This window comes from Anastrepha ludens, chromosome 5, assembly GCF_028408465.1.
Source record: "Anastrepha ludens isolate Willacy chromosome 5, idAnaLude1.1, whole genome shotgun sequence".
Taxonomy (NCBI): domain Eukaryota; kingdom Metazoa; phylum Arthropoda; class Insecta; order Diptera; family Tephritidae; genus Anastrepha; species Anastrepha ludens.
In genome coordinates, this window is record NC_071501.1 from 35,920,733 (window position 1) to 35,946,836 (window position 26,104).

Sequence of the window (26,104 nt, forward strand, 5' to 3'; positions counted from 1 at the left end):
TTTGCTTCAAGAAAGTCAAATTTTGAGCGACCTCAAACGTAACGGGACTTGAAGCAAAAGACAACATAATTTAAAACTAACGCTAGTTCGTGCACACATTCTTATGCATTATAAGGCAATTCAGAAAGTTATTTTATACCTGCTATTTTAGAAGAAAAATTATGCCATATAGCTATTTCGCTCAGTGCATTGCCCGTGAATAATCGTTATATCAATACCGAAAACTTATCTACGGCTTTTGCTATAATTTCTCAATTACTATATGAATAAGTGCTACCGAAATCACTAAGCGCAAATTTGAAATTAAGAACTCATAGGTGATGGTTGAAGTTGAAGTACCACTCTGGCAATCCCCTAAGTAGCAATAAAGCGCCGTTTTGATAGTAGATAAGAACCCATTCTACATGCCAACTTTTCATTTTGTCTCTTGATAAACACACTTTTATTTTACTTTTACATTAAATTCAGTATTTTATTATTATAAAACCGATTCCTAAGAAGCAGATATAAACATTTTTTAAATCGAAATTACCAGTTATTTCATGCAATTAATGTACTGATACGCAAATGTATACTTAATGAATTTTTCTTACAATAAATTTAAACAATTTTGTTATCTAGGCATTTTTTAATAGCCATTAATTTAATACGCCAATTCGCACTTACTGCACTTCAAGTGTCATTTACGATTAAGGAAATTACTTGAATTTTTTCTAGGCGAATCCATGTCAAAGGGATCTGGTTTATTATTGTTGTTTTATTTGTTTGTTTACATTCTGTTGGAATTTTCAATTTTCAATTATCAATTCAAACCACCAAATTGCCAAAGCCAAATTCATATAAATTTAATTTTTATCCTACTTGTATCACCTTGTATATAACAGTATAGATTCGCCTGAAAATTATTGTTATGTTTCGAAGAGTAGTAATATTTCGTTTGCAACTAGATTCAATTAAATTATGAAAACAAATTAAGCTCTGCCACTTAATGATATAGCATTTGCGTATATGTATAATAAGCTTCTATGCATCTTCTGAACTTCTTTTATGAATCCGACTTTCGACTTTGTTGATGCATAACTTCTTTTGTCATCTTCTTGTTCGCCCGTACTAATAATCATCGCCTCGGGATACAACCTCTTTGCAAGTGGGGCGCAACATAATTGTATGCTCGAATTGGGCTGTGTAGCAGCCTTTGATGTCGCATAGTGGCGGGTAAGCTTCAACAACACCCTTGTCACAAAGATCCTTCAGAGCCATTTGATATTTGGTGGCGCCTGCGCGATCCAACCAACGTTTACAGAACGCCAACGTACCGAAATGCTTGTTAATAGTGCCGAGCAGCTGCTTGGACGATTGCAAACGCAATGGCACAAATGGTGCATCGAAATTCTTCATATAATGGGAACAGTCCATGTCGTCATGCACGAGACCACGACCGGTAGAACCAAAAGTCTCAATGGCATAAAACTCATTCTCCTCCATACGTGTTGATTCCCCACCTTTCACAATAGGCACAGTCTTGCCCGCATGGATTCCTATTGATTTGTATTTATTTATTAGCAATAATATTTAGTGTCGAAGAAATATGCAATTTAGTTTCTTGATACTTACGATATGGACTTATGGAATGTCCATTCAAATTCCGTATCGACTTTATTGGGTATGTTTTACCATCCAATTCCAATTCATACGATTCCATAACTTCCTGTATGGCGGCGCCAACATCGCATAGACGCACATCAATACCAGCCTCTTTAATACCTGTATTGGTGGCATCTTTGACCGCTTGCACAAGCTTATCGTACTTATTGTTAAAAGTCAATGTGAAGGCGCAATCGATGATGCGCCCTTTGATGTGTGTGCCAAAATCAATTTTACAAACGTCATCGTACTGCAACACAGTCGTATCTCCAGCATTTGGTGTATAATGTGCGGCACAGTGATTCAAGGAACAGCCTGTAGGAAAAGCCAAACCGGCATCAAGACCATTCTCGCCAATCAAACGACGTGCTGTGTTTTCCAATTCCTCGCAAATCTGTATCATGGTCATGCCGGGTTTTATGTAATTCTGCATATACTGCCTAGTTTGCCTGTGTGCTTCAGCAGCCTGACGCAATTCCTGATATATATCCATATGCATACGATCCAAAGCGCGTTTCTCTTCCGATGTAAAGCGGTCTTTGGCAGTGCGATCATCGGGAAGATCTTTGGGTGTTGGGTGTTGTAAAATTTCACCCTCCGGAAATTGTCCATCGGGAAAGAGCTCAGCAATAGGTATGCTGGGTGGATCCGTCTGACCTTTCTTATTACCACCTTTATTTTTGTTTTTATTCTTTTTCTTAGAAGCGGATTTTTTGTCACCATCAGCATTGTTAGCAGCTGTAACATCAGCGCTGTTAGATTCACCGTTAGTAATAACATTTACTGTCTCGGTGTCATCAGCTCCTTCGGTTGCCTTCTTCGCTGCGGCTTCAGCTATGGGTTACGAGAGTGTTAATTGCATTAATTTTAAGTGCTCTAGTTTGTAAATGTCAATGCACTTTGTTCCGATTGCCTTACCTTGCCGTAACTTTTTATTATTTGGCTTGGGCTTCTTTTGTTTTTTGACCTCTTCGCCATTATTGAGACTTTCTGGCTGCTCGATTGCTGAATTTTCAACGCCCTCCTCCGCATCCACTACCGCCTCAACTTTTGTTACTTCCACCGACATTTTTTTGAAAAATCGTATTAATTAAATGATAATTTATATTATTTAAACGGATTTCGCACAAAATCTCGTAAATTATCCCGTGCACGATGACTATTTCAGAAAAAGGAAGACAGAAACACGAGGCAGTTGTCAAAGCGACAATACAACACAGCGAAAAGAAAATGTTGGAAATAAATGAGCTGACAATTTGTTTGTACTGTCACTTAATTGATGTGAATTACACTTCGCTTTTAGGTTAGTTATAAACTTAATTTATAACATAAATAAGAATGAAAATTTTTAACTTTAATAATACATTAAGTAATTAGTTTACTTCCATTATAATAGGTTCACATATAACTGGATTATGTCTTTTTTCGAGCTTAACTCTCAGTCCGTAATTAAAAAGCTAGATTACTCATACAATATTTTTCTCCCGAAATCCGAGATTATTAAATAATCTCAATTTATTTTGTAATACAATCCTGTTTCTGTCTTATTGCTAATTATCATTGCGAATGTAACAAGAAACGTCAAAATAAAAACTAAACAAAATGAACGACGGCAAAGAAAAGAGATTTGTAGACACAATTCCAGCAATCTTTTTCTTAGATATAATTAACTATGCATTCATATTACAGAAAAAAGGGGTTTGTCCGTAGTCGTTTGTAATACCGTCACATAAAAGTAGTTTATCTACTTTTTCGTGCTTAACACCCATCCGTAATTAAGAAGCGCGATTACCTATACAAAATTTTCCTCCCGAAATCTGATATTATAAAATAATCCTAGTTTATAACCTTCCTTTTCTACATACAACCCTGTGTTAACGATAATTATTATTACGAATGTTAGAAGAAACGTCAAAATAAAGACTAAATAAAATAGACGCCGGAGAAGAATATAAGTTTGTAGACATAATTCTGATACAATGTTTTTTTAAATGTTATTAATTATCCCTTCATATTACAAGAAAAATTGTGTGGCCATAGACGCTTTGTCCTGTTGTTGCTTATTATTAAATATAATATCGAATTTCGCATGCTTATTGCTGCTATAATTTTTTAAAACTTCAGTAGACGTCGTTTACGGAACTGTTTATTACTAACAGCCAATTGTGCAATTAAATTCCTATTCCTATACAAAAGTCATTCTGATCTTAGTCGTACGGTTGTCAGGTTATATTATTAATGATGCCATTATTTTTTTGTCTGTTTCTCGCTACCACTGTTAGTTCGCCGTGTATCCACGTCATTTTCTTCCTCCCAATTCCTCTTTGTCCTTCAATTTTTCCTTGTATCAGCAGTTTTAAAATATCATATTTGTCACCTCTTGTTATGTGTCCGAAATAAGCGACTTTTCTTTTTTTTATGCCCGTTAGCTTGTTCCTAGAGGTTTGCATTTTATTTAGTACTATGTCGTTTCATATTTTGTCATTCCAGCTTATTCTCAACATTTTTCTGTAGCACCACATTTCGAAAGACTCTAGTCGGTGTATGCTTATGGTTTTCAACGTCCACGCCTCGCATCCTTATACGAATTTTGACCATACATAGCATTTAAAAAATTTGTCTTTAACCCGATTAGTATGCCCCGGCGTATCAGTATCTTTTTGATCTTCATGAAGGCCGCTCTAGCCATTTCTATTCTGCCTCTTATGTCATGATCATTGCTCATTCAATCATACTCCCAGATACCTGAAACATTTTACTCTCTCTATTGTTTTGCCCCTATGGTTAGTCTCGCGTAGGAATAGTCTCTGCTGCTTTTATTTACAATAATAAATTTGGTTTTAGCAAAACTGACAGCTGATTGTCAATTTTGCAGGTAATCTGCCATATGTGAATGAGGAAATTAATTTTGTGGATTTATTGTTAATTAGTATAAGTGAACGTAATTGTAGGTCAGTTTTGCGTCGTATAAAATGCAATATCGAATTTCGTATGTGTATTGCTGCCATCATTTTTTGCTACCTGTGGGTTTCCTCCAACTGCCTATTAAAATAAAATAAATAATTGGCGCATACACTTCTGTTAGGTGTTTGGCCGAGATTCTCCTCCTATTTGTGGTGTGCATCTGCTTATTGCTAGCAGCAAAATTCGCTATGACATTTATAATTGCTTCTCTTTACCTTCTTTTCGTATCGTTAATAATAATTAAACAAACCAAAACACTAAAATATTCGATGAAACTAATTTCTATGAAGGAAAACCTTGAAAACAGTCTTGATGGCCGATTTGGTGCTAATCTGCTTTAGTTAGAGTAATTTTGTAGATTTAATGCTAATCACTACATATGAAGAACGTACTTTTAGACGATCAAATATGGACTCTCTGTAATTTTGTAGTCCTCATTCTTAATGGAAAAATACAACCCTGTATTAAACATATTTAACCTGTGTGAAATGGAAGACAAAAAAACAGCTGAGTGTTTAATTTAAAATAAAGAGCAACTAAACAACTATAATATTTAACTCAGCTGTTAGATGGAAATAGATTAATCTTTTGCCAAGAAATATATTAGTTTAAGCATTTTCCTGTAAAAAAAAAGAGTCAGACGTCTATCACATACTCCAATACAGTACTGCAATCACAAGGAAGTTCAAATTAACACGAAATCACACAACATTAAAGGCTCTTTCTGAAAATTTTCATTCCGGCAAAGACAAATAAATTAACTGCAATGGACGAAATTTTGCTTCCAACAACTACAGTGACAACCACACCAACAACAACTTCAAATGCACTGAAAAACACCGAGCACGATGAAGTTGATTTAAAGTTATTCGACAAAGCCATGAACAGTAGTGAGACAGACAATCGCGGAGACAATAATGATAATAGTGATCATTCTGGCGATGAGGGTGTTAGTAAAATATCCAGGCTGGACATGAAGGATGCCAAAATGGAGGGTGCAGATTTAAACGATGATACAAGATCCAAGAAACAGAAAACAAAAAAAGAAATGGAGGAAGAGGAGCGGGAGAAAATGCAGTACGAGTTATGAACAAAATATATCAAGCATGCATACATCATGATTATTTTAATTTCAGAGTGCTTGTGTCCAACTTTACTGAAGAGCAGCTCGATCGCTACGAGATGTATCGGCGTTCAGCTTTCCCCAAAGCGGCTGTGAAACGTCTTATGCAAACAATAACCGGATGCTCGGTATCACAAAATGTGGTGATTGCAATGTCAGGTATTGCCAAAGTGTTCGTGGGTGAAATTGTGGAAGAAGGTAAGTAATGAAAATATTTCTATTTTAAATCATATCAATAGATTCTGTTATTTTCGGCGTATGCAGCTCTCGATGTTATGGAAGCTGCTGGCGAGACGGGTGCTTTGCAACCGAAATACCTACGCGAAGCTGTGCGTCACTTACGACAACGTGGCCGTATGCCCATCGGGAAATTTCAAAAACCATATTTTCGCTTGAACTGAACGCTGCATTTATAACAAATAGTTATTAAGTAATTTTAAAATTTAGTGGTAAGCAATAATCTTAACATTTTGTAATTGCGTTTTATGAATATTTGAAAGTAATAATGAAAACTTACTTATTGGAAACGTTAGCATTTGTAGCATCGGTTCTTGTGGAATCTCTAATCTTGTTGGAATTTAGGTTCTAGCGCTCATTTTCATCTAAGGAGTTACATACAGTTAGAAGACCGAAAAAAGCGAATTTTCGAGAATTTTTTTGAGAAAACTTTAAATTTATTGATCTAAAAATTTGTACACATATTATGTTACCTTTTAACTGTATATTAAGACTTATATATTATATATAATTGGTGCGTACACCCTTTTAAGGTGTTTGACCGAGCTCCTCCTCCTATTTGTGGTGTGCGTTTCGATGTTGTTCCACAAATGGAGTGACCTACAGTTTCAAGCCGACCCTGAACGGCAGATATTTTTATGAGGAGCTTTTTCATGGCAGAAATACACTCGGAGGTTTGCCATTGCCTACCGAGGGGCGACCGCTATCTCGTAAAAGAAAAATGTTTTTCTTAATTTTGGTGTTTTCACCGAGATTCGAACCAACGTTCTCTCTGTGAATTCCGAATGGTAGTCACGCACCAACCCATCCGGCTATGGCGGCCGCCTTAGTATCAGTAAAAATATTTATTTGTAAAGGAGCTACAACTGATCTTCGGGAGCTCCTCGCAAATATATTCGGATTGCAGCAGGGATGGCAATACAAAGCGTTTATCTTATACGCATGGAAAATTTTTTTCCATGGGCATGAATATTCGGCCGCACTGGCTCTCTACTTAACAACTCAGTTTGTCAACATATTCGAATCAAACGTTTCCACGACAGTTGGTTCTACGTTACTGAAACGACTCGGATTTATATCCGGCCAAGGACTGTCACTCCAGCAGCACTCCCCGTATGTAAATATGGGGAATGTTTATGCTGCTACAACAACAACAACAGCTCCTCTCAAAAAAGACGTTTTGCGGTGACCACTATATCTCTGAACTGGATCCTCTGAAATTAAAAAATCAAACAGACTTCTTTAAAGTAATTATAAATCTAGTAATAAATCGAAGGATTAAGCAAAATAAATTTTTTTTCACAAAATGTCGGTTTCTCAAAAAAATATATATCGGTGAGAAAAAATCCTCAATTAGCTACAAAATTTTTTGAATGCAGATGAATGATCAGACCGGACTAATTTGAAACAGCCAACCCACTGGCCATCTGAAATTAGCCAAATCGGATAATATTAACGCTTTCCGAAATTTCCTAATCTTAGCTAAACTAAATATATAAAATTATTGCTACTTTCATCCGACATGTAATGTAAATTACCTTTAAAACATTCTTATAGGTATAAATCTTGAGGCGAAGGTCACGACAGTCGGTTCTACGTAACCGGAACGACCCGGATTTAAATCCCGCCAAGGACTGTCGTTTCAGCCGCATTCCCCGTATATGCATGGGGAATGTTTATGCTGCTATAACAACAAGCCGAAGTTATTTATTTAAAACTATCACTCTTACAACAACAAATCAAGTAATTGATTTCAAACCAAATTTTAAATATATTTTAAAATAATTTTGTGTCTTTATTTGCATATTATATAAAAATGTGTTTCTCTATATAATTGTTTGCAAATCTTAGTTTTTTAATCGTAAGCCTAATGTACAAAACTAAAAGCACACCCTGTAAAATTTCAGAAATACACATCAAAATGAATCCAAATTTAAGTTTAGCAGCAAAGAATTTAACTGCTCCTTAATTAACATAAAATAGTGGTTGTAACTTAGGCAACTAAATATTAACTTAACCTCACAAGTAAATCTAGTTAATGCACTCATTTGCTCAATCAAGTATACGCTGCAGTCGTAGACCACCATCTATGAACTGGTTTACTACTTGGGGAAGTAGTAAATGTGGCGTCGGTGTTCGAGTGTAGTTGAGTGGCACAGTGGCTAGAGGCGCTGACGGTTCTGAGGGGTAGTTAATTTCCTGGGCCATCGGCCGATCACGATCAATCACTTCCTTGGCTATGAGCGTGTTGGTTTCCTTATAATCAACACCGGCTTCTGGTTTTGCGCCTAACAAAAGGTTACCCTTTTGTACGCCCATATACTGCGTCGCTTTCGCGTTGAGTGGCAGTTGGCCACACGTTTCCGAATGCACTTTACGATGCGCTTGCAAGTTAGAAACACAGGTGAAACGCTTGCCACAGCCATTGCATAGGAAACGTTTGATGCCCGTGTGCACAGTCATATGCGTGAGAAGAGACTCGCGGTAAGGATATGCTCGGGGACAAAGCTAAAAGGTGAAGTGAAAAATTTATATGTTGAAAAAACTTAAAAACACTTCTTTAGAGTACTTACATGGCACTGGAATGGTTTGAAATCGGTGTGTCGCGTTTTTATATGCGTCTTGTATTGGGCTTTCACTTTGAATGTTTTGCCGCATTTGTCGCACTGATAGGGCGTATCATCTTTATGTAGCAGCAGATGGGTTTTTAATATACCCGCTGTGGTTAAATGCTTGCCACATATGTTGCACTGATAAAGTGGCTGGCGTCCGCAATCAGAGCGCACGTGATCGGTCAGAGAGGTGCGACCTGAAAACTTCTTACCACATTTGTCACAAACGAAATTTCGTTTCGCCGCCGATTTACTGTCTTTCTCCTGTTCATGCTTTTTCATGTGATTTTTGAGTGAATCATGACCAGTCATGTATTTTTCACAAATCGTGCAATATATCAAGTCTCGATGTTCTTTGCGCGCATGTGCAGTGGCTTCTTCTTTTGTAGCGAAAAATATGGAACAATAGCAGGGACATTTGAAAATTAAGCTGCCATCGGGACCTGTGCAAAAACGAGCAAAATTCTTTAGTCTGTTCGGGCTATTTTCAAAAAAAAAAATTCAATTCATACCATGCAGTTTAATATGATCGGTTAAACGCTTTTCCATCAAATAAATTTTTGAGCAAATGTGGCACTTGAAGACTTCACCATCATCAATGACGCCCTCTTCTGATTTGAAGGTTTCCTTAATCTCGTCCTCAGGCCTTTGATGATCGTCACGCAAATGTTTTTCAAACGGTTTGCGTATGTGATATACTTTTATGCAATACGGACATTGCCACGGCTTTTCTGCGCGTTTCAGTAACTTCAAGCGCGCTTTTAATTCCTTCTGTGACAATTTAGCCATGCGACCTGGCTTATTTCCTTCTTCGTGGGGTTCCTTGCTTAAGTTGGACTCTTCTGTTGGCAGCGTATTTTCGTCAACATTACCTTCAATATAAACGTTTTCTCCATTTTCAACGGGAGAAATTGATGTTTTATTACTTTCAACAAGCTTGCGTGGTTTCCTTCCACGTTTAGTTTTCTTTACCGCATCATCAATAGCAGAAGGCTGAAGTTTTTTAATGCGTTTGTGCACTTTTCGTGATTCCATTAAATATTCTTGGGTGTCAGCGTTATTTGAGATTTCGTTACGTGTTTGCGGCTGTTGACTTTTTATGGGACGCGGAAAAGAGAGTGCATTCCGCGATACTTTTACACTTGATTCATCCTTCAGAGAGGGATAGCGTTGGCAAACGTCTCGGAGCATTATTTTACACACAGCAAAGGGGGAGGTTGAACGCTGTAACATTTAATAGATTTTGATTTAAGATCGATATATTTGCTAATAAAAATACTCACATGATGCACATCTAGTATATCTTCCTCCTCTACATAATTTACTCTGTTTTCATCTTTAATCAATATCAGTTCGGTCTCGTGCAGCCCTTGATGATCCGGCTTCATGCTACGACGCGCGACATTTCTATTAACATTGTCGTTCAACAAACAGTCGAGCAGTTTATCTTTTTCATTAAAAATATTTCCTGCTTCCTCTGATTTCACGCCAAGCTCAGCATCAACAAACTCGCGAGAAGCGATAAATTCAAGCTCATCATCATCAAATGCGAGCGTCTCTGTTTCGTTCTCATTATGCGTGCATTCTTCTTCTTTTATGTTTGCCATTTTCATAACGGATAACGCTACATCTTTATGCTCATCTTCGCTATCGCTCTCAGCTGGATCAAAATCTGGATAATCCTCGTCCGAGGATTCCTCATCTAACTTTGTAATATCTAACCCATTTCTTAAACTTATCGCCAGCGGAATAGTAGTGATTTCGCTAGGCTCTATGGTAACTTTCATATCTATTGCCTTTTCTTTCCCTCTTTCACATTCAGCAAGTTTTTCGTAACTTTCCGCACACCCACCAGCATGCCAAATGTCCTTGCCTAGCTCGTAGTCCTCCTCAGTGTCTGTAGTAGAAAGCATTCGTTTGCGATTGCTTGCACTGACCTCTGGCTTTTGACCTGGTCTGCCAGCAGTGCTTTTGCGTGCGGTTAACTTCGATTGTCTTGGTTCACCACCTAGACTCTTTATTGGCGCTTTGCGCACTTGCTCTTTGTGGTCTGGTTTGATTATGCGATTGGAATTGCTAACCTTTATCTCCGAGGTTGGATTGAGAGTGGGCGGTACTGGAAATAAGTGTGAAATAATCAATTGAATAATGTGGCTTTATTTATTATACTACTCTCTCTACACTTACTTCTCAGACGATGCGTACGCACTCTTTGCTTAGGAGGATCGAACTCGGGTAGCCCACATGTGTCCGGACGTGTCCGTCTATGCTTGATCAGGTTGGAATGACACGAGAAACGCGTAAGGCAACATTTACATTCCACTAGGCGGACGCCCGTGTGAATCGAGGAATGAGTAACAATACTTTCGCGATGTGCAAAACACTTGCCGCAAACCTAAAAGTAATTCTGTCGTAGGTAAATACCTTTTTAAATATTAAATATTTTTGTATTTACATCACATTTGTGTGGCTTCTCGCCCGTGTGCGAACGTTCATGTTCAACTAGCCGCCCTTTTTGCAGGAAGTTTTTTCCACAATAGCTGCAGCAGAATTTTCGCTCTCCAGTATGCAACTCCTTGTGCTGTTTCAAATTGTATTTAGTCACAAAACTCATTGGACACTGATCACACTTGTACGGCTTGATTGTGCCACATTCCGTCTCCATATGACGCTTGAATGGATAGATGGTCTTATATTCGGCTCCACATTTATCGCACTTCAACATTTGCCTATCGACGCCATTATGTACAGTGCGGATGTGCTCGCGATAGTCACTTTCGTTGGTGAATGTTACTCCTGCACAGAGTCGGCACATAATTGTTGTATGCACCTTATCGCGGTGCTTTTTCAATTCGTCCTCGGAGCAGAACCGTGCATCACAATAGCGACAGAGAAATCCACCAGGGGGCTCATGCTTTTTTACATGTTTCACGTATCCGCTTAGCGATACTAGTGCTTTATCACAAACGGGGCAGTGCAGCTTGGGTACACCGTCGGTGGTCAGTTGCACCAACATCGCCGACTTGGTTGTTGTGGCGGGTGGTTGTGCAGTAGGTGTTTCGGAATCTATCATATTGGTAAATGAGTGTATTTTTGTGCCCGCAGCACCTGCAAATACAAATTAATTTAATGTAAACAAAATTGTAAACAAAACGAGTTTGAGTGTATCAGATGTTGGCAACTCTGTTACGAGATAAAAAAAAAAAAAAAATGCGATAAATGAATACAACAAAAAAAAAGTAGTTGGTTCATGTAAATATAGCTAGAAGAAATTAAAGCCGCTAAGGGTAAACTTTAAATTCAAACTTTTTTTATGAAAATACTAATGCACATTCATTAAATTGTGTTGGCAAGATTTGCACTTACTCATACTGACTACGTTCACTAGGGCAACTGCTTTCCGAAAAAGGTGTCCCACCAGACGCCTGAATTTCACGCTTAACAAATATACTTTGATTTAATTACTCGCGCAAATGCAAATCCACGCATATTCTGATTATTTGACAAATTGCAATTGCAGCCCTTTTATTGCATCAAATTATTTTGTTGCGTGCAAAGCGAGTTCAATTCTGTTAAAAATGCGTGAACACGCAAACAAATGTAACAGCTCCCGCACTGCAAAAAATAATATACAATTTTTCATAAGTTAATGTTTTATCGAGTGTGCTACACTTTTAAAATTTTGGTATTCATTTGCTGAAAAATCTATGCTTATCAAATTTTGTACACTTAAAAAATCGACACGTCCGTCCACAGACCATAGATGACCCACAGACTGTAAAAAATCAAAGATGGCAGACTGCACAAAGCAAACGTCAATTTCGTTGTGTGTATTTGTTGAGACTTGTTTTCCAATTGGGAGAGCGGTGAGAGCGCGATGATATTGCCAACCAAAATTTATGAAAGAATTCAATAGGTAAATGGTGAAAATAAGCAATGATTTCGTAAATTCTGAAATTTTCAAATAATTATAATTGATTTTTTGAGACGTGTGCGTACATATGTATATGTATATATTTGTTTAAAAAAATGTAGAAGCTTATTTATGCAACTTAATATGAAATTTACTATTCCATTTGTTCCATATGTCGAACAATAGCAACACGTACACCAAAAATTGGAGTTCGACCAAACACCTAAAAAGGATATACTCGCTCGAGCTTATCATATTTACGTACACCGAATTCTCCTATTACACGAATTTGATTTAGTACAATAAAAACTATGTATGTATATCATTCATAAACCCAAGCATATACATATATACATACATACATACATATATCTCAAAACTAAGCGCGTTGATTTATGAAACGCCCACCACATCTTCCCTCATACGCCTGAGCCGTCTATAAAACTAAAAACCTATTTTTCTTGAAGAAGACAATAATATTTGGTGAACCGTGAACTTTTGCATGCAGCTCCATACTATATACGTTTTCTAAGCGCGCGGCAGTCGCAGCGAATGGTAATTGTTTTAGCTGCTCCGTGTCGAGTGCACGAAGATGCAGTTAGCTTTTAAAAAGCTAACGTCTTCGACATTTTGTAGTATTGAAATTTTCAAATGAAATTTCTTCTTTATTATGGTTAATATCTCTGTTTGCTTTTTCCTTTGCGAATCATCTGCTTGTTGTGATAGCGTTGAAGTGCCAATTTGGTCATACAAGTTTTCAAAGCCAAGCCAAAGCAAGCACCGCAAGCAGCAAAGCCAGCCAGCCTGCATTGGGCCAGCACTTTGAACGTCAATTAGCACAGTTTATGGAAAAAAATTCAAAGTTAAAAAAATCGTGGTCCGTGTGATTTCTAGTTATTCAGTAAATGAAAAAAAGAAAATCCCTCGGAATATGGTTTTGAGCCCACAGAAAAAATTCAAATCGCTGCGTGAACTCAACGTAGATTACGAACCTCAAAACGTCTTATCGTACACGTCATATGGCACGCAAGCTAGGATTGGCGATGAGGCGGCCCTTCGCGCGAATATGAAGGAATGATTCTGCCGAAGTTTAATGAACGCAATAATCGCAGACAAAGAAAAGATTATCGGCACGATGCTTGGACCGGCATAGGTATGGTGTAGCGAATAAATATCCAACGGCTCTACTTTCTTGGTCATGTTGTAGGGATGGATCCCAGTTATAGAGCAATAGGAGTGCTAGATGTTGTAGCTGTGGATAGCAGCAAGGACAGAGGACGGTATTCTCCATCATAATAGAGGAAGAGAAGCGAGCAAAGCAATAAACTGCTGTAGAATATGTTTTAGCTCCAATTTGGTAAGGGTTTGACTGAGATTCTTCAAATAAAATAGTAGATAGATATCAGACTGTTCAAAAGCTTTCATACAAATTCCTTGAGTATTTTTTGATACTCAGCGTATACAGCGGGTAGCTGCGCGGTACTGTAGGATCCGTTAGAGGAGTTTAACCTAAAACCTCAAAACTTAACTTAAAAACTTAAAGAATGCATGCACCTTACTTACATTGATATAATGTTTCATCATCATTATCATAAATTCCTAGGGTTCCAGTGTGGAACATAGGGCCACAACGAATTTCTTCCATTCGGCTATTTTTTGCGCCAATTTCTTAACTTATTCCAGCTAAGCTACGTGTCGCGGATTTCTGATTCCCGCAGTCGTCTCCAGTCGGTATTCGCTGGTCTTCCACGCCTGCGGCTTCCTTGGGGATTCCAGTCAATGGCGGCCCTTGTTAAGTCACCAATTTCTCTGCGTAGACCATGTCCAATCCAACCCCATTTTCTCATTCGGATCTCTAATAGTATTGGCTTTTGCTAGGTTCTGGCCCATAATTCAGCATTCGAGTTAATATTTGGCCAGAATATTTTGAGGATTTTTCGAAGGCATCTGCTTACAATTTTATTTAAAAAAATAAACATTTTATTTATGTTTATTTATTATCGTCTGCATATTTCAAATTTCTTTTCGTATAAGTTAGTTAACACTTTGAAGTGCGTGAATTTTGGTATGTGGACTAAAAGCATTTTTTGTTATGAGCAACTCAAAAAAATCAAAGAAAAAATCAAGAAACCCAATCTAAGTACGTCGTTTTCACGTATACTCCGAAGAAAACATGCTTTCGCTTTACGATCGATTCATCATGACTTCCCGAACCAACTGAGTAGTATATTATAAATAAATAATATGATACAAAAGCTAGATTGCATTAAAATTGAAATGTTGAAATGTAGCGATTTTTATAGAGTTAAAATATACTTTTTATTTGGTCTTACTTAGAACATCCACATGAACTAAATACTCGAATATTTTTAAATATTTTATTACAACATTGACAAAGTACGTATTTCCTTGATCATAACCAACATAGAATCCATTACCTCCTCACTAGCAGGTATTATTTGTTCGGCTGGTAACCGGAATCCAATCCAGTCTTCTGAAAGCAAAGGACGCATTTTAAAGGCATATGAGTAGGGAATCTTCATCACGCCATAAGCCCAATCATTGCTGTCGCCCCCAACTGGATTTACCCCCTCATATATCGAACCACCAGTATAATTGGTGCCATAACGTTTTGAAAGAGCTGCGACTCCAACATCAAAAACGCGCTTCAAGTCCTTGTAGTTGGGCGGCAGCTCACTGGTATGCCCATAAGGGAAGAGTAACTGTTGAGAGTATGAATGGAATGTCAAATACAAAATTAATTTTCCCCTCAATGTGCTAATGTATTCAGCGAGCGCGCGCGTTTCAACCTCTGAGAAGGCCCTTGGTCCGGCATACATTTCCCCACAACTATTATTGCTTGCACCAGCTTCATTCCAATGGAAGTCAAAATTACGATTGGGATCTGCGCCAAAGCAATCGTTGGCGTATGGCGTACGTGTTTTACGCCATATACGATCGGTAGTATGAGTATACACAAAGCCATCAGGGTTGGCATGGGGCACCACATACCAATCAAAACTCTCCGCCATTTTGCGCACATCCGCATTAGTGCTGGTGAGCAACTGATTAATGATGTAAGTTGGGGTAGCGGAGCTGATCCACTCACGGCCATGTGAGCCGCCCTCAATGAAAATACCACGTTTTGTTGCGCAATCGACATTGCTGGCATACGAGATCTTTACGCCTAATATTTCACGTCCTTCATACGACTGACCGACAACAAATACACTCACTTGCTCAGGATATTTTTCAGCTAGTGAACGCAACCAAGCATATGTATCGTCCAACTCGTGATATTCCGTCCAAGTGTATTCACCGCTTGGTCGATTGGCATCCGCTACAAGCTCTTCCGCATCTAAACTGTTCTGTGCATTCTCGTCCACCAATTCATATGAAATATCGCTTTCCTTTATTGTAGCTACGAAATCGGTGACACTATGTGGCGCAATGAGGATATAGATTTTAGTATCCACATTATATTCAAGATCCACAAAGCGTAACGAGTCACTAGAACCATCAAGCGCCTTGATGGTCTCTAACTGAGCTGCCGTCTGCGGTTGAAGCTGATAGACCTGATAGTTGTTGTATCGTACGCGCTCTGCATTCCCGTGTTGGATGGTGGTTGCCAAGCCGATTAGAACTATCAGTATTAGTTGTTGCCACATGTTGTGTGCATCGAAGGTAAAAGAAGATTGAAGGTGGTAGTAGCTAGAAGCTGTTTTATAGGAGTACCTAAGGGCCACAGGGAGCATTTACAATGTGATAAGTATCGTGAAACTAAAATGTGGTTGGTTGCACGAAGCAATTAGAGTTAAAATTTTATTTCGAGCAAACACCGCTGATGCCAATAGCGATTAGACTTGCTCATTTATGTAACTATATGCAGCTGTGTGGTCGAACTTAGGGATGTTCTGAATTTGAGTTTAAACATTTAAAATTATATAATCGCCCACTTACTCCTTTATGCCAGTAGAGGATATACGTTGATTTTTTGTGAAAGCGGATCTAATTGAAATCATAGTGTAATGATGAAAAGTGTGTCAGGTAGAATTGACATTCTATGTTCGTATGTGGACATGGCAGTTACAGTCATTACTTTTTATTCTACCCCATTCTTCAAAAAATATTTGACCCATTTAATGCGAACGTTTTTTAATGGTGCTTACGTCAAACTGGCTGGCATACTTTACAGTTGCACAGTTTTCATTTAAAAAATGCTAATTTTTTTCGACACGTAATTAACTTTTAAGCCCTTTAGCGGCTACAAAGAAATGAAAAATTTTTTGGAAAAAAATTTATTGATCGTTGATTGTTTAATCTTTCAATTTTTTGTTTTGAATGTTTAGATTAATTTTTACTGCTTATTCTAGAAGTTGTTTTAGTGTAATCTGTTTTGTTGATTCAAATTGTGCTGCTTGGTCCGCTTTTATAAAGCGTTTTTCAGTAAGAGCGCTTCAACTTTTTATTTGAATAAAACACAAACGGTTTGACTTTTTTAACTAATTTTTATATTTTTTATTTTTTTATTATCGAGTTTGAACATATACATTTAAGTATGAAATTCGATTTCTTTTGCATGACCACCGCGTGCACGTTTTACGAAGTCCAATCGTTGAACCCAATTTTCGACCACTCTTTTGCATAAATCGGCCGAAGTTCCAGCAATTTCGTGTTCAATATTGGCTCTGAGCTCACAAATCGTCGCCGGCTTGTTACTGTAGACCAATGACTTCACATAACCCCAAAGAAAATAGTCTAGAGGCGTCAAATCACACGAGCGCGGCGGCCATTCGACCGGTCCATTTCTGGAAATAATGCGCTCATCGAACTTACTCTTCAACAAATCAATTGTAGCGTGTGATGTGTGACTTGTGGCCCCGTCCTGTTGAAACCACATGTCGTCTAAGTCCATACCATTCAATCGTTTATCATGTCGCGGTATCGATTTCCATTCACAGTAACGTGGCGATCGTTCTCGTCAACGAAAAAATATGGGCCAATTACGCCGCCGGCATGTAAACCGCACCAAACAGTGATTTTTTCGGGATGGAACGGTGCCTCATGAATCACGTGTGGATTGCTTTCTGCCCAGTAACGCATATTTTGCTTGTTGACAAAGCCATTGAGCCAAAAGTGAGCTTCATCACTGAAAATGATTTTTCGACTTTAAACTTTCTTAACAGAACACTCATTTTTATAATAAAATTCAATGATTTGCAAGCGTTGCTCAAGTGCGTAGCATTCCATGATGAAATGTATACTAATGAAGTTTACAAATGACAAGCGAAAAATAAAAAATATTGCGTCGTTCGCCCTCCCTATCGGAAAAAAGTTGAAGCGCACCTATTGAAAAACCCCTTATCAAAAATTTTGAAGGCAAACTCTTTTCCTGCGACACATTTTTCAACTTACTTACACTTACACATAGGTTATTTAGGTAAAGCCCGCGACAAGGGATAGCACATCACAAAATGTTGATGTAAGTATGATATGAGGACGGGTCACTAAGTACCCGTGTTTGATGACAGAGGGCGTTCCTGAGAGAAGTTGGCGTTAGCATTGTGTGCTGCCATCTATCAAACGACGCCAAACCACTTTCAGACTGATTGATAGGTTAGTTTGGATTTGGCAGCTATTCGATTAAGACGTGTTTTGTGATTTTCGTTTTTTTTTTTTATGGATGGTGTATATGGGGACGCTTCGCCATCTAGATCTTGGTTCAACGAACTTAAACGTAGGCGAACATCCGTTTTTGATGAGGAGCGACCAGCACGCCCGGCAGACGTGATTACCGAGGAAATCATTCAAAAAGTTCACGACATGATTCTCGCTGGTCGACGAACGAAAGTGCGCGTAGTAACAGAGGCCATGGGTGTGTCGACCGGAATGGCAATTAATATTTTACTTGATAAGTTGGCGCTAAAAAAATGGTCGGACCGATGGGTGCCACGATTACTCACGGTGGACAACAAGCGGATGCGGCTGTTAACTTCAAAGCAGTGTTTAGAGCAATATAAGCGAGGTCCGAAGGAATTCTTGCATCGAGATATCTCCGTTGATGAAACCTTGATTTATAATTATACACTAGAAACTAAGCAACAATCAAAACAATGGGTTTCTCTCGGTGAATCTGCTCCAAAGAAGACGAAGACACTTCCATCGGCCAGAAAGGCCATGACGACGATTTATTGGGATGCGAACGCCGTCGTCCTCATGGGTTTTTCAGAAAAAAGAAGATCGGTCACTGGGCAATACTACAGTGAGTTATTGAAGGAGACACGGCTGCATTTGGCGAAAAAGAAGGTTCTGTTTCACCACCATAACGACCTGCACATTCATCGGGAATTGTCGCCGCCAAACTGCATGAACTGCGTTATGACTTGCAGCCGCACCTCCCGTATTCACCCGATCTGGCTCCGTGAGACTTTTTCTTGTTCCCTAACATGAAGAAATGGCTCGCGGAAAAAAAATTTAGTTCAAACGAGGAAGAGACATATTTTGGAGAGTTCGATAAATACTATTTTTTGGAGAGGTAAAAAAAATAGCCATAACGTTGGGAGGTGTATCTTGAACTATGTTGAAATTTGAAAAAAAATTTTGAAAAAATTGTGTCTTCATTTCTTACACAGGTACTTATTAAACCCGCCTCGTAGTTTAATTATTAAAATTTTTTTTTCGCTGAATGCTGATTATTGTTTAATATAAGCACTGCTCATTGTTCTAACAAAATCTATATAAATCCCATTTTCTTAGCTTATACAAAAATTAGAGAAATTCCTCAAACTTTTCAACGTAGTTTCACACTTTTTAATTAGAATCTATAGAAAAAATTGTTGGTATGCATTTTTATGGCTTATTAAATTTTGGTGCAAAAAAGTTCAAGTACAAAACCCCCGTTGATTTTGTTCTTAATTTCGTCCCTGTTGCTCATTTTCTTCATGGTAAAAAAATATCGTTAATGTAGGCTGAAAACATAGAACTAATTATAACGCCACAGAATCCAAAATTCGAAACCAAATAAACATAATTGTGGGCATAACTGTACTCAGATAGGATTTAAAACTATTTTTCAGTGCGGTCGATGCTTGGCAGGCAGTGGCAAGCCTCCTTAAAAAAGGCAGACAACAACATCTGCAGCTCGGAAGTGGCATAAAACTGTAGGTCCCTCAATAGGTAGGCATTAAGATGCACGCCTCAAATTTGAGGAGAAACTTGGCCAAACATCTAACGAAGGAAGTATGCGCCAATTATATATTATCAAATATATTTCTAACGGTATTTTTTGGCATACTACACCTGCAGCATGCAAAATGAAATGTCTCCACTCCAATTTAAGCACGTGAATTAACCGAAAAATCTTAACTTTTTGTCGTTGACTACCTTAAATTTTGTTGTTTTGTTCTAGTCTTGGCTGAAAAGTATTATCAACGTAAGCATGGCCTTCTGTTATAATTATATCTCTCCGAATTTTCCACAACGTGACATTTTTCTAATTTTGTCGTGACATTACCCTTAGTCATGACTCAGCCATTAAAAGTTGATTTTCTAAAATTTTAATCTCCAGCGCCCAGGGTTGTTTTCCAGAAGCAGAAAAAAAATAATTGTATCCTATTTCGTAAAAAGGTAGTGAAGCTACACGAAAAGGTATTTATAAGAATGCATAATGATACGGGGTGATTCAATAAGATTTTCTTTTACGAATTCAAATTTTTTTTAGGCTAAGGCATTTATGTATGAAATATAATATCTGTTGAAATCCCCACGGCTTTTGTGGCAATAGAGGATGCGAAAATTACAATTATCCATAACTTATTAGCAATGCCAACACAAACATACACATACTTGTACATATATCGTATTTGGCATTGGATCTTCCGACGTCTACTACAGCTGCCATGTAAAGGAGTAAAAATTCAGTGTTGGATTTGTTGTGGGAGAGAGACTTCGTCACCAAGTACTGTCGTTCACTCCGGTGGATGAGCGTTTCGCAATAATCCGCATCAAAGCGCGATGTTTTAACATCTCGTTCATTTGGGCCCATGCCTCGACGGAAGAGAAGGACGATGCGACCAAAGAATCCTTCTATGAGCGCTTGCAACGTTCCTATGAGCGCTGCCCCGCCACGACATAAATGTCGTGCTTGGCGACTTCAACGCCAGGGTGGACAAGTGGGAAATTGTTCGTCCTACAGTCGGAAAATTCAGCCTGCACAACGAAACATCCCGTAACGGACAGAGGCTGATCGACTACGCCGGGGCCGAAATATGATAGTCTTACGCCGAAATATGATAGTCTGCAGCAGCAGATTCCAGCATAAGAAGATACACCAAGCTATGTGGCTGTCTCCTGATAGAAAAACGCGAAACCAGATCGAACATGTGATAGATGGAAGACACGCTTCTAATGTTTTAGATGTACGTACTATTCGAGAACCCAACATCGACTCGGATCAATACCTTGTTGCAGCCAAACTACGCACACGCCTCTGTAGAGCAAAAAACGTACATCTACCTACGCAAAGAATGTTCAACAGCGAAAAGCTGCAATCACAACAGATAGCCAGAAGATTCACCACTCGACTCTCACTCCAGCTCTCAGAGAGTACTGCCCAACAATCCGGCATGCACAAGCAATGGAGTAAGAATAAATCGGAACCCGAAGAAGAAATAGGATTCCGAAGAGTCCGAAAAACAATTGGTACGACGAGGAATGTCACGCTGCCGCAGAAAGAAAAGACGCTGCCTATAGAGCCACGCTGCGATCGGGTGCAATGCGAGCCATGTGAGTTCGTTACTGGGAGTTAAAAATGGAAGAGAGACGTATTATCAGAAAGAAAAAACGAGAGGTCAAAATACGTCAGTGCGAGGAGTTTGATATGCTAGTCAATAGGAACTATGCCCGAAAATTCTAGCTGAAAGTTCGGCGACTTACAGAAGGTTTTAAGACCGGGGCGTTTTCCTGTAAGAACAAAGACGGCGATCTGGTGACTGACATCCAGAGCATACTTAAATTATGGAGGAAACACTTCTCGAACCTGTTAAATTGTGACAGCTGCGCATGTCACAGAGAATGTGAAGATCCCGATACCCCAATCGTTGACGACGGAATTGTCGTTCCGTTACCCGACCATGACGAGGTGAGAATAGCAATATCACGGCTAAAGAACAACAAAGCCGCGGGCGCCGACGGACTGCCGGCTGAGCTATTCAAACATGGCGGCGAGGAGCTGATAAGGTGCATGCATCAGCTCCTATGCAAAATATGGTCGGATGAAAGCATGCCTGCCGATTGGAATTTAAGTGTGCTCTGCCCAATCTATAAGAAGGGCGATCCTGAAATTTGTGCCAATTACCGCGGGATTAGTCTTCTAAATATCGCCTATAAGGTTCTAGCGAGCGTATTGTGTGAAAGGCTGAAGCCCACCGTAAACCAACTGATTGGACCTTATCAGTGTGGCTTCAGACCTGGAAAGTCTACCATCGACCAAATATTCACAATACGCCAAATCTTGGAAAAGACCCATGAAAGGAGAATCGACACACACCATCTTTTCGTCGACTTCAAAGCTGCATTCGACATTAGGAAAAGGAGTTGCAAGATGACGTTATTCAACACCAGCAGCGCCGTCAGAATTGGAAAGGACCTCCCCGACCCGTTTGATACCAAACGAGGTTTTAGACAGGGTGACTCGCTGTCGTGTTACTTTTTTAACCTGTTGTTGGAGTCGTACGAGCCGCAGAACTTAATCGCTCAGGCACAATATTTTATAAGAGCGTACAATTGTTAGAGTATGTGGAGGATATTGACTTCCAAACTGGATAAAGAATGGGTCTGGTGGTGAAAGAGGACAAAACGAAGTACCTCCTGTCATCAAACAAACAGTCGGCGCACTCGCGTATCGGCACCCACGTCGCTGTTGACAGTTATGAATTCGAGGTTTTAAAAGATTTCGTTTATTTACGAACCAGCATTAACACCAATAAAAAGGTCTGCCTTGAAATCCAACGTAGAATATCTCTTGCCAACAAGTGTTACTTTGGTCTAAGTAGGCAATTGAGTAGTAAGCCCTTCCTCGACGAACAAAACTCACACTCTACAAGATTTTTGGGCTTTTGCACGTTGGCGATAACGAATATCGCAGGTGATAGAACGATTAACCTTATGAGCTTTACGACGACATAGACATAGCGCAGCGGATATCCGAATGGATACAAATGCCCCGGCTCTGTATGAGGTATCCAGCTGGTTGTAACAGAGGAAGAGGTAAGTCCTCTCTGCGTTGGAAAGATCAGGTGCAGAAGGACTTGAAGGACTTCACTTGATGTGCCCAATTGGCGCCGGTTACCACGAGAAAGAAACGATTGGGGCTCTTTGTTAAACTCGACCAGAGTTGCGTGAGTGGCTATCGCGCCAATCAAGAAAAAGAAAAAGAAGTCCATATCAGATGATTGTAAAAACTCTTATTATTAAACGGCCACCTTAGACATACTACTAATAGTAAGTACTGTTAGAATATTGTAAACGATATGAAGTGTTCAAAACATCATAAATTTTTTGTGTGAAATTAGTTTTTATTCATTTCAAAGACAAAATTGTTCAAAAATGATTACAATTTTAACATATATTCACTTTAGCTCGATATGACCACCTTTTGCCTTGACTATAGCCTTCAAACGGTCAAAATATGAGTTGCAAGCTGCACGAATGTTATCTTGAGGTATTTTGGCCCATTCTCACCATCGCTTTTTTCAGCCATACTGGCATATTTTTTAGTCCTCACCTTGCTCTCCAAAATGAACCAGATGGAATAGTCCATCGGATTTGCGTCTGGCGAATTCGAAAGCCATTGTGTGGACGAAATGAAGTGTGGAACATGATTTTTTAACCATTCTTGGTTCACACGAGCTTAATGAGACGGTGCCGAGTCCTGTTGGAACGTCCATGGTCTACGACCGAAATGTTTGCGTGCCCATGGCTCTAAAGCAGCTTCTAAAACATTTTCCCGATAATAAGTCGCATTCAATTTGACACCAGGCTCGATAAAAACGATTGGAGAGCGTCCATCAGCGGCCACTGCGGCCCAAACCATTACTTGCGATGGGGAATTGCTTCGAGTGGCCATACGTAGGCTCAAACTCTCGTATGAGCATTCGGTTAAGTAAACACGATCGTTTTGAGTGTTTATGAACTGCACAATTGGCAAATTTTTTTCATCAGAAAACACAATGTTAGGAAATTCGCCACATTCGTGCAAGCGCAACAACTCCTTTGCTCTTTCGCACCGAACTTTTTTTTGCTGGGGTGAAAGATCGTGTGCTTTTTGGAACTTGAAAGCCTTGACCTTGAGCTCATTTTTCAATATGCGACGAATGCTGCCTTGCGATATTTTCAGTACTTTGACCATTTTTCTTCAACTTCGACTTGGATTTCGTTCAAGTCGAGCCTTCACTTTCCGAACCATTTCCGAACCGAACCTCCATAGCGTTTTGCAATGCTACCTGTAACATTGTAACGTTTTATAGTGCGATACATAAACATTTTATTCACTTTGAGGTGACTGAGCTCACGAACAATGGCTGGTTGTGATTTTCCAGCCAAATATAACGCAATCACACTATTACGTTTGAATTCCATCACAGAAAAAAAATTCAACAAAACTGAGACGCAAATGATTTTGATGGCTTATAAACAAAATATTGAACTGTCATTAGAACAATTTTGACGTTGATGTCATGAGCTGTTTTACAGATAGAAGCAGTGTGAAGTTGGTAACACTTCATATCGTTCACCCTGTATATTTGTGATTTAACAATTTTGGTTTACAGATTTTTTATTTCTGCGCAAGTGCAACGTCACCACATCTGCATGAATAAATGCACCCAACACCCACTTTCCTCAGTTTTCCGCCACGGCGCATTGCATGCGATCAACGGAAATTTACAAACAATTACAATTACTATTTATTAAGAAAAAATGCCCGTGAAATAAACAAAACTTAATTTTTTGTTTATTTTATTTATTATTTACTCGTAAAAAGCGTTTCGTTTAGTCAGCGTAGGTACTTATAGCTAATTTTTATTGTACATCAGTGCATACAGTCCACACACACATATATATATTTATAGATATATTACTTTGTAATATTTAATAAACGTTAAAGTATTGTCTAATTACTTAAGCGAAAAATTCACAAACCTTTGAGTATTTGCGTATATAAAACGCCATTCTTTTGTTAAGTTTTTGTTTTTTTTTTGGTCTCACAGCATATCGAAGGTACAATTGTATGTATGTACATACATAAATGTTATTATAATTTTTTTTTTTAAATAATATTGTTTTGTTTTTCATTCTCCTTTCTTTAAATAGTGCAATAATACTAAAATGCTAGTTTTAGAGTAGAAATAAAATATTTACATTCAGGACTTAAAGTAAAACTCCAAATATTATATGATACTTTGATTACGAGCCTGTACAAAATGGAGATCCAATTTCACAAATTCTCCATTTCATGCCTAGCTATTTTATCGATAATTCGATCGTTTATCACTTCTTTCACGTTGATTGACCACAAAAAGTCGTAATGATTCCAGTCTTCAAAGGGTATGCGGTAAAGTTCTACGCAAGGCAATAGTGTCGCCAAATATTCTACATCCTCGACAGCGGACATGTAATCGTTGTCGCTATAGAACATATTTACACAACTGGAGATCTCATGAACATTGTATGAGGGAGGTGTCTCTTGCTGGTAATATTTCTTATTCAACTCTATGCCATGGTCGTATTGGCGGAAATCGCCCGAAGTGTACAGTTGCAGGTAGTGAATGATTTGGGTTGTGGAGGCACCGGCCGGATGAGTCTCACAAACGTGGGGCAGCAGAGTCTGAAGGGAGAAATAAAAGAGGGTGAAATTGAGAATTAAATACATATAATTTTAATACTTTTGTGGTATACACAAGTTTGATAGTAAAAGTTTGAATTTATTGTAGTTCGGGTATAGAAAATATAAGGTTGGCCAAAAAGTCTTGCGGTATTTCCGCAAGCTTGTCTTTGCAAGCGCGTAGTTCTAGTTGTATTCGTCGCATCGATTCACGCTAGAGCTTTTTGGAAAGCTCTTTTCACGTGCTAACACGTGTTTGATTAATTGTTGTTTGCTTTTAGTCGTTCGTGAGTTATAGCGTCGCAAACATGGAGCAAAATAAAGAGAAAATACGGCATATTTTACAGTACTACTGCCAATAAAATTTGTGCAGTTTATGGGCCCGATACAGTTTCCATTTCCACCGCACAACGATGGTTTCAACGTTTTCGTTCTGGTGCAGAGGTGATCGAAAAAAAAATTTTTGCCCGTATGGATGCATGCGAATCGCTTCTGAATCGCAACAAAATCGACCCGTTTTTGAAGCGGATGGTGACTAGCGATGAAAAATGGGTCACTTACGACAACGTGAAGCGCAAACGGTCGTGGTCGAAAAGCGGTGAAGCTGCCCAGACGGTGGCCAAGTCTGGATTGACGGCGAGGAAGGTTCTTCTGTGTGTTTGGTGGGATTGGCAGGGATTCATCCACTATGAGCTGCTCCCCTATGGCCAAACGCTCAATTCGGACCTGTA

At 38.8% G+C, this 26,104-nt stretch overlaps 4 protein-coding genes across 7 annotated transcripts in view; 1 reads left to right on the forward strand and 3 right to left on the reverse strand.

The window, feature by feature from the left end:
- Nucleotides 1–458: 458 nt before the first annotated feature.
- On the reverse strand, nt 459–12,325 carry LOC128864652 (uncharacterized). The gene is made up of 10 exons (XM_054104408.1): nt 11,947–12,325; nt 11,036–11,688; nt 10,768–10,975; nt 9,864–10,696; nt 9,093–9,804; nt 8,542–9,023; nt 8,030–8,476; nt 2,563–2,731; nt 1,615–2,478; nt 459–1,538 (listed from the first exon to the last, which is right to left on the reverse strand). The coding sequence occupies exons 1-10, from the start codon at nt 11,948–11,950 to the stop codon at nt 1,111–1,113; spliced, it is 4,800 nt and encodes a 1,599-aa protein (XP_053960383.1). The 5' UTR covers nt 11,951–12,325; the 3' UTR covers nt 459–1,110.
- Nucleotides 5,110–7,909, forward strand: LOC128864604 (transcription initiation factor TFIID subunit 11). 2 transcript variants are annotated; one of them, XM_054104358.1, is made up of 4 exons: nt 5,110–5,685; nt 5,745–5,929; nt 5,996–6,180; nt 7,526–7,909. In XM_054104358.1, exons 1-3 carry the CDS (start codon nt 5,375–5,377, stop codon nt 6,130–6,132), a joined length of 633 nt encoding a protein of 210 aa, XP_053960333.1. In that variant the 5' UTR covers nt 5,110–5,374; the 3' UTR covers nt 6,133–6,180; nt 7,526–7,909. The 2 variants fall into 2 exon arrangements, with proteins under 2 accessions (XP_053960333.1, XP_053960332.1); XM_054104357.1 differs by lacking the exon at nt 7,526–7,909 and having other exon boundaries at nt 5,996–6,263.
- A 2,460-nt stretch (nt 12,326–14,785) lies between the features above and the next one.
- Nucleotides 14,786–16,199, reverse strand: LOC128863750 (zinc carboxypeptidase A 1-like). Its single transcript, XM_054103066.1, has one exon. It carries the CDS (start codon nt 16,159–16,161, stop codon nt 14,875–14,877), a length of 1,287 nt encoding a protein of 428 aa, XP_053959041.1. The 5' UTR covers nt 16,162–16,199; the 3' UTR covers nt 14,786–14,874.
- Nucleotides 16,200–24,481: 8,282 nt separating this feature from the next.
- Nucleotides 24,482–26,104, reverse strand: part of LOC128862843 (lipase 3) — a 54,250-nt gene continuing 52,627 nt past the window's right edge. For all 3 annotated transcript variants that reach the window (XM_054101613.1, XM_054101614.1, XM_054101615.1), the window contains one exon: nt 24,482–25,376. In XM_054101613.1, coding sequence (XP_053957588.1) covers nt 24,987–25,376 — 390 coding nt within the window. In that variant the 3' untranslated portion in view covers nt 24,482–24,986. The remainder of the gene's footprint in view (nt 25,377–26,104) is intronic.